This window comes from Anser cygnoides, chromosome Z (genome assembly GCF_040182565.1).
Source record: "Anser cygnoides isolate HZ-2024a breed goose chromosome Z, Taihu_goose_T2T_genome, whole genome shotgun sequence".
Lineage (NCBI taxonomy): Eukaryota > Metazoa > Chordata > Aves > Anseriformes > Anatidae > Anser > Anser cygnoides.
The window spans coordinates 84,658,051-84,674,683 of NC_089912.1; the positions used below are offsets into that span (position 1 = coordinate 84,658,051).

The following is a 16,633-nucleotide window of genomic DNA, read 5'->3' on the forward strand; positions in this document are numbered from 1 at the left end:
CTTACAAATTCTGGAAGTCATTAAATTGAAAGAAGAGGATGGCTAATTTTCCTCATACTGCTGCTGCTGGTTAATGGAAGAGTAATGGTCAAGAGGAATGTTCAATAAAATTAAAGATCCTGTCAAGGTTAAAAAGTATTAGGTCTGAGCTCATAGAAAAAAATCCAGGTTTAGATGACCTCAGCTAATTAAAACAGGGCATCACAGATAAAAATTAGCCATGGAACATCTCTAGAAGTGATCACATTGAGCACTATGACCTTAAATGTGTTCTTTCAGAAATATGATAAACAAAAAGAAACACATTAACAAGTCTTGGGAACTCATTTGCAAACCACTTCATAAATTTCATCAGTTTATTGAGTGAAGTGCTTGGCATTAAATGTCAGAAGATTGTTGTTACTTGTAAAATATATTATTAAAAGTTAAGCCAAAACACACATGCTTATAGGGTAGTTTGAAATTAAAAGAGACTATAATAGTTTTTAATTAATTAATTAATTATTAGTTTTTAATAGTTTTAAAAAATATTATCAAATGATAATAAACCATCAGTACAGCTAAGGTGGGCTATTAAACTGAAGAAAAATATTACAAATGTGAAAAAATCCATGTCCTTACTTTGCAGCAGCACAGTGTAGTTGAACACCGCTGTTGTAGACAAGTCACATAGATGTAAGTAGATTGTGAGGAGGCAGCCGTTCATTTTGTCCATTTTCCGTACAAGACAACAAAGCTAATCTAACTGATGCAGATTAGTCTCATGGAGCAGTTCTGACAGTCATGATTTCTGGCAGTGGAAATGCGGTGACAGCCATGGTAGTAGAGGTTTCCATGCTGTGTTAACTCTCCAGAAGTCTCAGCTGTTTTTGTGCAGTGCGCGACCATGATCCCATAACACACTCTCTACCACTCCACAAAAATCTTCAGCAAAGTAGTTTTGTTCAAACCAAATGCTTGCCTGATTGATGATAGCTAAAATCGCCACAACTTGGTTGTCATTCATTCTCAGCTCTAGATCATGCAGTGCTTTAGATCCAGTACCTCCAGGGTAAAATGACATACAGGGAAAACAGGATTATTACTGGTGCTTTAAAGAATGAATAAAAATGCATACAATTTATAAACAGTTCACTTTAGGGTAAAATAAAGTCTTCCTGAAACTTTTGAATTGTTCACGGTCTTAGCCTTTCTCTAACTTAGTGATAAATATCTCTGGGAACTTAGTGAGATCTTCCAATGTCTGTTTCAATATTTGTTAACCATGATTAAAAAAAAAAAAGAGTAAAGTAGTAAAGTGAGTGAAGCAATAAAGCAATAAATATTTTTGACTGAAGTAGTGAAAGTTGTAGAACGTATACTTTGAATCCTAAATGTAGCAAAGATTCTGTATTCAACTTCTTTTCTTTGTTCTGTTAGAAATAATTCCATAAAGAGTTAGTCCATGAACAACAACTTTAATGGGTCATTTATTAATGAGGCCTCCTCACTGTTGAAACAGCTGTTTGTAATGAGGTTAAAAATGAAAGGTGCTTCTGGAGACTGATGTCTGCCTCCTTAGTGTGGAGTGGGGATCTGACAGTTATGTCATCTACAGACTTAAATGACCTATAGGATTTCCAAGAATCAAGCTCCCTGAATATTTACTTCCAGTGATTTTTTTTTCTTTTCTCTGGGACACGCACACACAGCATTGTCTACTTCTGTGTGATCTCAGGTTATGAAGAGGTCTCTTAGAAGGAGACAGAATACTGTCCCAATGATGCTGAACGATGTGTACTGTGTGGGAATATATGTATTGTGTGTGTACCCACCAGCGAGAAATCACGGGGTTTGTTAGTCTTAATATAGTAAAGACCTGTGTAAACTCATCTCAGCTGATGCATGAAGAATCAACTGTACACATTATTCCCCCACCATGCCACATACCTCTCAAGAATCAGCTAAGTAATGTCACATAACGGATATGTGAGCAGGAATCGTGTATGACCCCACCTCCCTGAAGGAATGAAAAATACACTGTTTGATGCTCTCCCTTTCATAGAGTCTCAGAATGGTTAGGATTGGAAGGGACCTTAAAGATCACCCAGTTCCAACCCCCTGCCATGGGCAGGGACACCTTCCACTAGACCAGGCTGCCCAAAGCCCCACCCAATCTGTCCTTGAACACCTCCAGGGATGGGGCATCCACAGCTTCTTTGGGCAACCTGTGCCAGTGCCTCACCACCCTCTGAGAGAAGAATTTCTTCTGAATATCTAATCTAAATCTACCCTCTTTTATTTGAAAACCATTCCCCCTTGTCCTATCACTACACTCCCTGACAAAGAGTCCCTCCCCAGCTTTCCTGTAGGCCCCCTTTACCAGAAAGTCACTGTAATGTTTCTCTGAAGCCTTCTCCAGACCGAACAATCCCAACTCCTTCAGCCTGTCTTCACAGGAGAGGTGCTCCAACCCCTTGATCATCTTCACGGCCCTCCTCTCTGGACTTGTTCTAATACATCCAGGTCCTTCTTGTGCCGTGGGTCCCCAGGCTGAATGCAGGACTCCAGGTGGGGTCTCACAAGAGCAGAGTAGAGGGGGAGAATCACCTCCTTCAACCTGCTGGCCACGCTGCTTTTGATGCAGCCCAGGATATAGGTGGCTTTCTGGGCTGCAAGCACACACTGCCGGCTCATGTTGAGCTTCTCTTTAGCCCTAAGGCCCTTCCCCTCAGGGCTGCTTTCAATCCATTCTCCAGCCAGCCTGTATTTGTGTCTGGGATTGTGTTGGCCCAGATGCAGGACCTTGCACTTGGCCATATATATACTTCTTCTATTCTAATAATTTATTAAGATTCTTAGACATACGAATGATATGTTCAAGTCAGTGTCAGGAGCTTCAGTCAGATTATAGTTTAATAAAAGATTTAATTGAATTCTGGACAAGTCTTTAAATATCTTTTCTATGAAAGACAGGTTTTCAAAAATTAATCGAAAAGTTGGCAGTGCTGTATTAGCAAATTGTTATTATATTGTTTTCTGGAAATATCATCTATGTCCTTTTACATGACATGTCTTTAGATTGAGAGATGTAATTCCTTCCTTCACCAGACTTCTATAATGTATTATGCCATTAAGACACAATGAAGCATCTTTTAATGGTCCATTAACACAAGAGCTGGATGCACTGTGTGGAGAGAAAGAATATCTTCCAGAAGTCTAACTAGTCAAAAAGAAGTTTTGAATACTGGTATCAAAAGTCAAACTGTATTCTAGGTGTTCTTCTTCTCCTGTGACTTTTTAAATACTGGGCTTTTGTACTTCTGTTGCTGTTACAGAATTCGGTAGGAGAATTTTAAAAACTGCCTTTGAAACTCAGTCTGTAGTTAGCAGTTTATTTCCAGTGAATGAGTCCCACATTAAAGAAAATACCTATGATGCAAAAACAGGAGAAAAGAAGTTTTCATAATCCTAATATGACAGGAATAAGGCCCATAAGCCAAAGCTTTGTAATTTAATTAAGTTTATAGTGAGGTGCTACTTTCTTGAAAAGCACAGTAAGCAGCCAAATGACAGAAAATGTCTGTGATGAAAGCGATAGGAAACCGGTCCACTTAGACCAGGCAGAAGTCCACACACTGGACAGGATAAACGGATTTTTTTTGTTTGTTTCTTTCTTTTTGTAATATATTTTATTAAACTGGGCAATGCAATGGAATACATCTTGACGTTTGGTAGGAGTCCTTGCTAAATACTAACATTAAACAGATTAATTAAATGTCCATCAAGGATGTGAAATGTTTCCCAGAGTGAAAATGAAATATGTCAAAAGATAAAGATGTGAGGGAAAGTGTAACCTCAACCCCTAATCACTGTGTCTAAAAAACTAGGCAGAGAAAGACATACTGTATAAATAAAAAAAATAAAAATTAAATACTTATATTTCCATATCAAGCAAAATTTATGTTGAATACAGAAAATAGCTGCACAAAACATAACCGTATTTATCCAGAGGTGGTAGTTTGCTCCTCATCCTTTTGGTGAAGATCAACTGTTAATTAGAGCCAATACTGTAGAATCAGCAATCAGACCTTTGTAATACTTGCTCATTATTCCTATGTAAAAGCTATCTATTCCAGCCCATGTTTTTGTGTAAATTTCTGTACATGCCATAATTTGTGTAAAGTTTCCAGTGTGACCTTCTGTTGCAAATTTGACCTGTACATTTTAGGTCCACGTGATATTTGGACAGTACTAAATGGTCTTTGTAAACATAGCTATAGAGTGATCTAAATTCAAAGAAGGTTATTTTGAAAGTGGAGGAAACCTCTTCCTATTTCAGTTTGTCAAAATCATATTCTTAGGAGCTAAGAGAAATTCAAGAACAAAATGAATCTTCTGACTTGTATTACATTAATCTGTCCTCAGTAGTACATCAATCTGTCCTCAGGCCATTTCCCTTGTTTTGTCTTGGGCTACAATAACATCCATAGCAAATAGGACATTCTGCATTAATGGGATATATGATCTGTTGTGTTCTTCATCTTGGATGGGTATGGCATAATTTCTTAGATGCGTGATCAAAATTGTGCTTCACATGTGAAAAATACCTATAATCTGAGTACCTACAATCTGCATTCGTTTAATGCAGTAAAAAAAAAAAAAAGTATATCTTCTGAAAACTGTGAAGATAAAAACAGTCAAAAACATTTGTTAGTTTAGCTAACATTAACCTTTTTCTTAAGAGCTTACATGAAAAAGGGGTGCGAAATTTAGCTTAACTGATTCAGTTTATATTCAAAACTGTGATATGTTCTGCCTTTCCCCATCCCTTTCCCCTTTCCTCCATTATCTTCTTTCCTCTCTGTTCCTTCCTGCCTTTTTCTACTTATCCTTTCTCTCTTTTCTTTCCTTTCCACACTTTTTGTTTTTAACGTGCCTTCCCCTCCCACCTTTTCCCCCTTTCCTTTCTCTATTTCTCTGCTTTTTTTCTGTAAACATGAAAAATTCTCATTCTCTTCCCACATCTCAGAAAGATAAATGAACTAATTTAAAATATTTTCCATGCCTCATCTGTCCACTCCACAAGCTGTCAATGAACTTGGATTGGGAGCTTTCATGCCAATAGTCCACATCGAGGAGTTGTATTATTTTGAAATAAGAATGTTGTTTCCATGGCAAACTTGGGATTCTTTTTAACTGTGCTGACATCCACATACTTTTGGGTTTATGCAAGAAAGATGATAGTTGATGAGCTTTTTTTGAAGCAGAAGGTCATTTGTCTACCTGACCAAGATAAAAACATCATCTTTGTCTTTTATTGTTTTTCTCTCTTGTAGAAAAGCAACAGGAGGAAGTAAAACATGGGGAAAAAACAATGTGTTTTAAACATGCTCTAATTTCAATTTTTGCTTATGTATTTTTGCCAAGAACCATACCAACCATTAAGTATATTAATGGTTAATATGTTTAATTTTAAGAGAGTAATTGTTTGGCAGATTTTTGTAATGACTAAAAACTGTAAGATGCTGCTTACCATGTTCTGCATTATGGTCAGATTATTCTAAATATTTACTCAGTGATGTTAATACATGAATTAGAAGAGAGGGAAATGTTTAGAAAGAATTTACTGTTTCTGAGGTACTACAAGCTGATTCATTTTATATTGTGGAATTTTGTAAACTTCTTATACTTAATACACTTTAGTATGTCTTTAAAGAATGTCATAACTTTTCTGCACTGCCTTATCACTTCTGGCTGTTCGAATGACACTATTTTCTGGTGAGGTATAGTGTTAACATCAGTTTTGCTGAGAAATAGATTTTGGCTTTTGGCTGAAGGCTTCACGAATAATCTTTTATTTGTAATCTAAGAAGTCCCCCAAGACCTTCAGAACTGAAAAAAAATATATATTTCTGTGAGTTGATGCTGAACGTGTTTAAATTCTGTGTGCCCTGACCCCTTCCTGAAATTAAAAAACAAAAACACAATAGCTCCAAAGACCCAAGTTCCTCCACCCTGGAATAATCCTTTTTCCCCAGCTTTGTCTTACTCAGTGTTTGTATGTTACTTTTAATACCTGGACATAGCATGGCTCACTTGCTCAAGTTACTGTAGGGGTGCCAGGTGGTTCCTAGCCAGTGGCATAACCTCACTTAACTGCCTTACTTATCCCTCTTGTCTAATAGTGTATTCTGTCCACAACAGTTTCTCTTCAACAGAAAATAACTTGACAAGCAGCTGTGTCCTCATTCAGTGTGCTTCACAAGCACAATATTTTCCTTCCCAGAGGCACAGTGCATTCACCTACATAATTGGCCATGACCCCTTCTTGCCCAGAGTACTTATTGTGAAGTCCATTCTCGTTTTCTAATCTTTTAAGACACAAAGCAGCACGTTACTGTCATGCTAGTAGGTAGATTAAATTTTGATATGTGTACTTGTATTGTCATCAGAGGTTTCTGTTTGAGCTTGACAAGATTTTTGTTTCTGAACATTTGAGCATACGTCTTAAATGCTGTAGGATTGTCTCTTTAGTGTATTTTGTCGTGTCTGGGGGAGGGGAGAGAATATCTTTTTGTTTATTGGTATTGTCTTACAGACAAGCTATTCTCAGAAGGTTGGAGAGTTTATTATATAAGAGATGGCAATACCTTTATTTTGATAACAACTTTCTTTTCATTTTTTCATTTCAGTAAATTGCTTGCAGGATATTGCTAAGAATATAATCCTTTCAATGCCACATCTCAGTGTTCTAATTTTATCTGCTCTCTTATTAAAATGTTAAATTCTTTGTGTGTGCCTGTATGTATTCGTATGAAATATTATGAAACAAGCCATGCAGAAACAGTGATCTTCTCTGCGCTGAGTATAAATAATGATACTGCTTTTCAGAGCTGTGTTTTGCATTAAATGACATCTCACGAAGAGGTGGAGCCTGAAATAGCTGTGCAATCTCTTAGAGTAATTTACTCATTGTTTACGTTCTGAGGTAGCAAGTTCTGTATGCCTTCTATAACTCTTTACTTTGTGTAGTTATGCTCTGTCTCTTTTGAAACCTATTTAACACAGAATCTGTCACTAGAATTTATCTTAACTCTAATGATCCTGCATGAGGTAAGATGGAATTGGCTTTGCAGAAGAAGACCTGGGGATCATGGTGGACAAAGAGTTGAACAAAAACACTGTTGCAGCAAAGAAGGCCAAATGCATCCTGGGCTTCATTTGTAAGACAGGCCAGCAGGCCCAGGTGACTGGTCTGCTTTTCACTCTTATTTGGTGCTTGTAAAATGCACCTTGTAAGATGCATCTAGTCTCCCTATTACAGGAATGATATTGCATAATGGAGCAAGCCCAATGAAAGACCACTGAGATAGCAAGGGCTGTAGCACAGGAGAGGTTTGTGGAGAGGCTGAAGAAATGGTCTGTTCAGCATGAGGAGATAAGAAACCTTCTTGCAGAGATCTTACTGCTGAAGTAGAATACTGGAAATAAATACAAAGCTTACTTCCCTAGATATGGCCTAGTCATAGGTGGTGGGCAGTGCTGTGCAGACAACAGTTGGAGCTCTAACAAGGTCTTTTATTTCTTCCTTTTTGCCTCATAAGACTCACCTTTAACCTGTTAAGGGGATTACTTAGGGTGTCGCAGGAACATAAACCTTATCAGGTACTTCTTAAAGCAGAAACTTCTTCACAAAGTGTTTTGTTTTCTTTGATTGCTTTTCTTTATCTTTTAACTTGCAGTGCAAGGAATTTTCCATTACAATCAAACAGTGTACTTTTTTTTTTTTTAATTCTACACTGTATGCTTGTCTTTCCTATTACTACAAAGTATGATGCTATTGGTACTTCAGCAATTTCATCAAAACAGTAGATTTATACTGTATTCATACTTCTGTCAAAACGTGATATTTTATCAGCTCTTAAAACTTTATATTAAAGCAATATGTATATTTGGCGTAATGTCAAGATCTTTTCATGTTTCAATCAAAATTAAGTAAGGTAATTTCAAAGCCATGACTTGCAAGTTCACTTATTCAGAGTGGACCTAAAACCTACATTATTTCAAAGGTATTAGAAAATAATTGTTTCTTACTGATGCTGATGCATGAGTGTGATGTTTACTTCTCTGCTGGAAAGTATGATTAACAGAATGTCACCTATATTTAGATAATGTCTATTATCCTTAATTTGCTGTGCCTTCATGCTATGGGAAGACTTGCTGAGTAGTAGGAAATTGCAAATCACTTTCTTCAATCGTTGTTTGTGGTTTTTTTTTCCCCCATAAGGTACTGGTTGTTAAGTTTGAAATACCAGAGGGATGCAAAATAGTCTCTTGATACTTTATCTAACAATGTTCTTGGTTAATTGTAATGTAATTGTCTAAAACTGTTGAACGAGGAAGTGGAATAGATGATGATCTAAGGAACTCTTTTTGATTCTAAGCTTTGTCAGTTTCGTAGCTGAAGTATTCAGCATGGTTTAGATTAATCAGGAATAAAGGGAAACATAAAAAGAAAAAAGTAATGAGCTTGTTTCCATAGAAACACACTATCTGCCAAAATTAAGTGCTGACTTTGTATTCTGAAAGATGGTTGTGCAGAAAACATGTGCTCACTGATCTGCAGATAATGTGTCAAATGTCTTCATACTATGTATCTTCTTATTGCATTGTGCCTCGTTAACAAATCTTGATGCTAGTACCTCCTAGCCAACCCTTGCAGTTAAGACTAGACTGGAGTCTTTGCTTGGCTCCAACCCATATTATGCTTTTGGACTGGAGAAAGAAAAAATTGGTTTCTCAGTGCATTTTACACTGTGTATCTCAAGTTGCAACAGTTGACAAGCTGGTGATACAATACTTCTCTCAGTATTCTCGGTGAAATCTCGGTGAAATCTGTTAAAACCTGTGGGTACTTTACTTTGGTTACAGTAGGAACAACATTTCAAATGTTGAATGTGATCATGCACAACAGCAATGTTGCTTGGATGGTGATATAAATTCTGAAGCAAAGCAGATTCATTACAAAATGCTAAAGAAGATCTCACAGAAAGAAAAAAAAAATCACCTATGATTTTTCACCAAGTTCTTAAACTTTACAGTGGTGTTTCTTTCTTAGTCTTTGTTTCCAATAATACCTAAAAGGCCAAAATTGCCAGCTATATGAGAGAATGAGACTATGCAATTCAGTTACTGACTAGTGGTTAATAACCACCTGCAGCAGTAGAAAAGAAGATCTTATGGGTTGATTTTTAATAATATTAAGAAATTTAATTTTAATAATTTCAGAGGCTCTCTCAAAATTGCTTCTCTTCGTAGAGTTTAATGCTTTACTACTGTGAGCTTTTTCATATAAATCATTCTTCCTGCCAAGGTATAGAAATACTTTTGGGAGAAATCAATACTCCAGATTGTTTTCTAAAATCTAGCCCTGACTTTCTGCTGCAACCATCAGCTTGTACTTGCATTCATAAATCCTTGCTTCAGAAAGCAGTTTTACAGTATTTAATGCATGTTCCTATTAGGGACTGGAATTTGATTTTGTAAATATTACTCTATTTGAGGGAAGCAGTGTCAAATTATTTATATAAAAATGCATAAAAATTATTATGAAAGCTATCAGTGGTCTGTCTTTTGCAAAATGCTGCCATTCAGTTTTCTCGGAGTTCTTTAAAATCCATGCTTTTTATATAATTGCGACTTATTAATATTAAAGAGCTATTCCATGATTATGAAATCCATTTGTGACAGAATATTTTTTCATTTTGGGGGTAAAATAGGTCATTTCACCATCTAGAAAATTTCACTGCATTGTTCTGTCCTATATTCTTAATCTCCAGTTATATAAACAATTTTATTTATTCCCCAATTCATTTTACATCTGGATCTCTGATTCAGATTGATTCTGAGCCTCTTCCCCCAATGTCTCTTCATCTTTGCAACTGGTGATTCCCACTCTTCTCTCAGAATTTTGATATCTTCTCCCTTTGCCACTTTATTATTATTATCTTTTCTTTATTTCATTTTTCTTTTTTATATTTTTAAAGAGAACAAAAAAAATTATTTGTTTTTGTCATGAATGACCATATATATATATGTAAGAATATACATATATATATATGCATATATATATATATATATATATAATATATATAATATATATATATGTAAAAATGGGAGAAGGTGGTAAAATCCATTTGAATTCATATTCAGTAAAGTCCCAAACGAGAGTATAAGACATACATTCCTAGTTAGAAGTTATGGAGGGAAAGACTTGCTGATATGGGTCAGACATAGCACAGTTCAATTTACTACTAACAGCTAAAATATGCAGTTTGATATGTAGCTCAGCTAAGGTTCCTAAAATCTATGCAAAGCAGATTTTTATAGTTTAGTTTTAATTAATCAAATATGTTAGATTAGCTGTTTGACTTGAAGGAGCTTTTTCTTGTATATCTGAATGGGAAAATGTCTGATACAGTTGTAGAAGTTGTGAATTTACTTCATAAATGTTGTATAAATGCCTTTTATCTGTACATATGTATACTTTTTGAAATTCATGTCTAGGATTGAGACTCATTGTAAAGCTAACATATATCTGCATCATAACATTCAGTGTTGTACAAAGGACAGAGCATCTTAGAAGTAATAAGAAATGTTTCATTATTTATCAAACTTAATTATTTTTGTACTTCCTGAAAGAGGACTGTTATTCAGAATTTTTCTGGTATTTCATAAATGTAAGAAGAAATAGGATTTGTTGTTGTTGTTGTTCTGGATGTACAGTAACTTCCCTGTTCATATCTGTGATCCTAATCTTTTTGATACCTGAAGGAAAAATAAGAGCATACCACAGAAGACGAATATGTGTTTGGAGTTAACTGATGTAACAACTACCTTCCATGTATTTGGCATTGAGATGGATTAATTTCATTGTTGAAACACAGAAAGCATTTTCACTTATTGTGTGGCTTGAAGTCTGCATTCATGTAATTACTTATGCCAAGCAGTATTCCTTTTATATAAAAAGTTAATCGAAGTACTGTAGTTTTACACCAGCATGACAGAAAACAGAATAAAGCCAATGGTAATTTAACAGTTTATTGTATTTTCCTTTTTTTTTTTTTTTTTCTTCAGTATTTTCAAATTGTAACTCTGAAAAGTAATGTGGGAAATAATTTTTCCTACAATATTATGTCAGTTTGTCTGATGATTTCTTGTTAAGTTAACCTGGGCTGGAGAGCAGAAAACTTGGACTCTGTTATTGAGAGGGATGAAGTTTTGTTCCAATTTCTGTGGATTTGGCCATTTCATTAAATCTGGTAGCTCTTCAGTTTTACCAGCTGCACTTCCAGCTTGCCTTAAGCAGTTTTCTCTGACTGTCCTCTTCCTTTTATTTTCCTCAGCTTCTGCACTTCTCATAGATATCAAATCGTAAAATATTAAACTGCAAGAACAATTGTACATATATGTATGTATTTGTAATTCCATCTTTTTCTGAAGCATTACCCTTGTAATGTAATATTTTAATTTCTGTACCTCTGAACTTTTCATGATACTGTAGTAGTACACAGAACAAACATAGAAGCTTGTTGTAACATTAGTATACTTGCTGCCTTGCACACGTGCAGCCAGTAATTTAAGGAGACCATCATTTCCAGCTGTAACATACTTCCCTAAGTTACTGATAGTTTACCTACACTTTCCTGTTTTATTTACCTTTTCCCCGTTCTCTGAATTCTGTTTGAACTGCAATTTTTTTTTGAGTTTTTCAGTCAGAATGTGTAGCCATTTCTGTGGACAACACTAAGTAAAATTTAGAATTTTTAGTGCTCGTGTGTGTTTCATACTCAGTCTTTTCTTCTTATTTTGGTCAAGCTAACTTGTGAATGTGTGTGAAAACTCATTCAAACTGAGCCATATATTTGCATGATCTCAGTGTCTAGACATTAAATATAATAGATTGTGGTTCTGTTTCATTTCTGGAATTCCCAATTAACTGTGTACTGAATATGTATTTACAAAAATATCCCTAATATCCATCAAGAAACAGTTACTTTATTTATCTAAATATGGTTTCATGCATGTGAATACAAACACACAATGTGATTGATACCAGCATTATCAGATAAGCCTCTGGAACATTTATTGGGTGAAATCATCTTTACCTCATACTAGTCTTTCAGGCATAATGCTGCTACAGCAGACTGAGCTAGGTTCTGGCCCCTTTCGTGAATGAAGGCAAAAAATATAACTAAGTTCCAGATGTCAGATGCTACTTTTATCATAGAATCTTGTAATCACGGAATCATTTAGGTTGGAAAAGAACTCCAAGATCATCAAGTCCAAACTTTAACCTAACACTGCCAAGTCCACCATTAAGCCATGTCACTGAGCTCTACATCTACATGTTTGTGCAAAGCCATTCAGTCTGTTGGCATTCAGGGGTTGGATACAAAGGCAGAATTTGAAGAGCTTTTTTCTGTTCAAAGTGATGCGTGAACTAGAACCCTGAATGACTGATGAACTTGGCAGGGCTAGCACTTGAAGAAATCATTATATCACTCACAAACTGATTGCCAGAAGCCATTGAAATATATAAGTTCTGACTTCTACAATAAAATTTCTGCAGATTTCCTTCAGAATATAGAAATTGATAATCAATAAAACAAAATTTCTGGTAGCCTGGAAAGAAGAATTTGATGTGAGTTAATGTGAAATACATTGAATTATTAATTATACAGTAAGAAATAAATCAAAATTATTCTTACTCCTGTTCCCAGAGCAGGCAGACAAAATCAGTGACTAAAAAAATTAGAACAAATGGAAGGAATCTCTGCTCCCACAGCATATATTTAACTTACTGAATTCACTGTTTCTGTATCAAGTAAAATCCTATGGCTATACTCTATAATAGATGAGATAATTTTATGATCTTCAATAACAATTGCTAACATTGTTTTGTAGTCTGTGGTGGTAATTATCAAAAATTAAGTCCTGTATGTGATACAACACAGTTTTTTTTTGTTTTTTTTTTTAATAGTATGGTGGGCTTATTTCCAAGACCTAGTTTATGGCTCTGCTTAGGGCTCTTCATTTGTTTCATATAAGCCCTGTACTTACAAAAGCCTTGAAGCAGAGCCATTAAGAAATCTGAATCACAGGAACACGGAATAGTTACTGTATTTTGATGTAGTCTCCATTTTGGGAGAAGGAATAAATGTGGAATATCTTGGCACTGGTAAGGCTTTTGACATAATGTTTTTATAAGTGAAGTGGAGAAATATGGCCTACTCTATTACCTTTATATGAAATACACAATCAATAAAAAACAGACTGGAAAAAGTGAAAACGGATGTAGGAACAGCCTTCATCTGTGGAAATATGCAAAGGCATGAGATAAAACATTTCTAACTTTGAGGAGAAGTAACCACTGTAACAGGTTATCTGAAGATGTTGCGGAAACCTTTGCATGAATATGTTGGATTACCCATCTCCCAAAGTCTGTGTAGGTATAGACTTGGTCCAACTTCAAAGTAGGGGGCTGGGTTAAATGATGTCTGGAAGTCATATCTAGCCCTGCATTTTTGTGGGAATACTCTATTTCTGAGTCTTGCTGTTACTTTGTGCAGACTTATATATAGGTTTTTAAATTTACCTACTGTAGGAGGAGCAGGTTAATTTTCAGATTAGTGTATGGAATTTGAAATTAAGCTTCTATATAGCTATCTATATATCAGTTTTCTTAGCTTAGCATCAAAACAGGTTGTCCTTACATTTACATAAAAAGAAACAAATAAAAATGCTGTCTATTAATTGCCATATTACAAAATTACCTTGCAGTTCATAAATGTTTATTCTTTTGTGACACGTGGTATGAGGTATAAAATGTGAACAGTGAAGCACAAATAACTTTTCAGTCCTGGAGATACATGCAGATGTCAGTGGAATTGTGGTAGTATGGTAAAAAATGTTTTTTTTTTTTTTTTTTTTCCTTTTTTTCTTCTACAGAAATGTATTTTCTGCAGACAGAGAGTTAAGAAAATCTCTGGTGCCTGCATTCAGTGTTCATATGGACGCTGTCCAGCCTCCTTCCATGTAACCTGTGCCCATGCTGCAGGAGTGCTGATGGAACCTGATGACTGGCCGTATGTTGTCTACATTACGTGTTTCAGGCACAAGATCAACCAAAATGTGGTAAGGAATTTGTTTAATGATTTGTTAGCAAACAGAATTACAGAATTAAAATATGTTTCTGGAGAAAATGGAAGAAAGGGTCCACACCATGAATAATATCTCTATCTATCATATATCCATACATAACAAACTATTACATCTTGAAGTTTTTTTCTTATGCTGTTACCTGGGGGAAATATGACTTGATATGCCTAATGTATTTTTGCATTAGAGTTATTCTTGAATGTTTTGTTTTGACAGCAGAACAAGTCTCTGAGTTCTCTGTTTTGTTAACTTGAAATGTATAACAAATACCCAGATCACAGTATCTTTCAAATACTCACAGATACTGGGAGATAAAGGACGTGGTGTATATGTAAGTTCTTTGTACCACAGCCAAACAATGTTTTATGAATAACCAATTACAATCATTCTGTCGTCTGGCAAAGCAACACTGTTATGTCAGAAATAATCATATTATTACTATTCCTTTTTTTTTCTAGCCTATGCTGAGGAAACCTTTAATTTTAGATGAGACACATGAAGAATTTGTTTTAACTATCTTGTAGATTTTAATATCTTTTATCCCAACAATTTGTTACTGTCTCAGTTAAGGGAGAACTCTTGCCATTTATCTTGGGCTTTTCAAAGTGTATTTCGCTTCCTAGCAAACTAGAAGAACTTCATGCAGTCTTATTAAGGAAATAACTTGATAAGTTAGTCAAGTCAAGAATTCTCAAGTTGCAAACTGTTTATTTGAACGTGTATTTTATCTCCTTTGTCCATTAAAAGTGAAAGAAACACAGGTAATATCTATATTATGTATGCCTTTCTTTCAAGAGTCTGTCAGTGAATCCTTGGTCTTAATGACAAGACTACTGCAGAGTAAGATTTTCTATCTATTGTGATATGATAAAATATAATACCTCACAACTAGAGCAATCAGCCAGTCCTGAAATTCAGTCTGCTGGTAGTTAATAAAAAGGCAAACAAATTTTGTGTCCCTTCTCCAGAAATGTTATGCATTTTAATGATTTTTGCTTTCCAAAAAAAGTAAACGTGTGACACCAGTACACTTTGCATGGTTGTTATTCATATATTGTTGTTGTTCATGTATTTTTTATGAAAATGAGTTTGGTTTGAGTCCATAGACTCAAAACTAAGCATGTCTCTTCTATATGTTGACGATACAGCTTCAGAAATAATAAATGTTTGCTAGCAGAAAAGTTGTTTTATGCAGAATGGTTTTAAATATTCCTGCTGCACTCTATTATTTTGTTTGTGTGAAGTGTAGTGTAGTATGCAAGTAAGGCTCTGTGATTAGCTACCTACAGACAGTAGGTCATGGGTTTTTTTTGATTTTTCCTCTTTGACCGTGTTCATTTCTGGGCATGAAATATAACACTCACATCTTTTTCTCATCAAATTGCCAGAACTACAATTGAGAGTGGGTGCACCAGATGGATTTGTTTTGATTAAAACTACCTTATTCACAAGAAAATGAGAAAAAGAAGTTATATACAACAATACTAATGGGAAAAAAAACACCTAAGAATCCATAATGATTAGCAAAAACAGCACTTACGGTCAGAGAAAGTCAGCTGGAAGCAAACGTACCTGTGGGTGATATTTTATTTCAAAAGTGTGATCAGAGGTATCTAGGCAGGCCCAGTTACTTGCATTTAGAAAGTCTTTAGAAAGGGCAGTTGGGGTAGGAATTACAAAAAATCAACTGTTATATGTTTTTGAGCTGCTTTAAATGATTTTATGGTATTACTGGCCAGTTTATACCTTTGTAGTATACAGTGAATGAAGGGATTCTGTCAAGTGGAAACTGGAGATCCTTTTTCCATTGAATTATGAGAATGCAGTGTTCATTGCTTGACGTTGTCTGCTAACTACTGCCAGCCTCTTAATATTTTCAAAAGTCTAAAAACATGACATAGGAAGAAAATATTATTAAAAAATCATGAATTAGCATATTTTTTGAAACATCATGCATCATTTTGATGCCCAAATTGCAGTTCAGATGAACAAACTTAAAATGATGAAATTAGAGTTATCTTTCTTTATCAAACAAATCTTTTTTATATTTAGAAAGAAATTTTAAAGATCTTCCATTAAAAACTTTAGTCAGATGACATTTCTAGATATTTAGATATTCATTAGATGCCTATTTCAGGGTAGCTATTTATTATGATTTTATATACATATAGTTTATGTATATTATTTAACAAGATTTTTGTGCCCTGACATACAGAACATGCAGGAGAAAGTCATTTTCCCTCTTATCTTTTTGAAGTTCACATGCAGAAGGAGAGCTTAACCTTTTTTCCATTGTATCTGGTTGTTTTCTGCTGTATTTCTGCTGCTATCTTAGTTCATCCTTAGCTTAGGTACTGCTAAAAAAAATCATGCTATTTAAACTACAGCTTTCTCAATAATCTGGTGACTACCACAGCTGTTTCTTTAATCC

General features: G+C 35.0%; 1 protein-coding gene across 6 annotated transcripts in view; it reads left to right on the plus strand.

Annotated features, from left to right (window-relative positions):
- The window catches only part of KDM4C (lysine demethylase 4C), a 286,752-nt gene that overhangs the window by 242,989 nt on the left and 27,130 nt on the right, over positions 1-16,633 (plus strand). For all 6 annotated transcript variants that reach the window (XM_066989006.1, XM_066989004.1, XM_066989002.1 and 3 more), the window contains one exon: positions 13,993-14,178. In XM_066989006.1, coding sequence (XP_066845107.1) covers positions 13,993-14,178 — 186 coding nt within the window. The remainder of the gene's footprint in view (positions 1-13,992; positions 14,179-16,633) is intronic.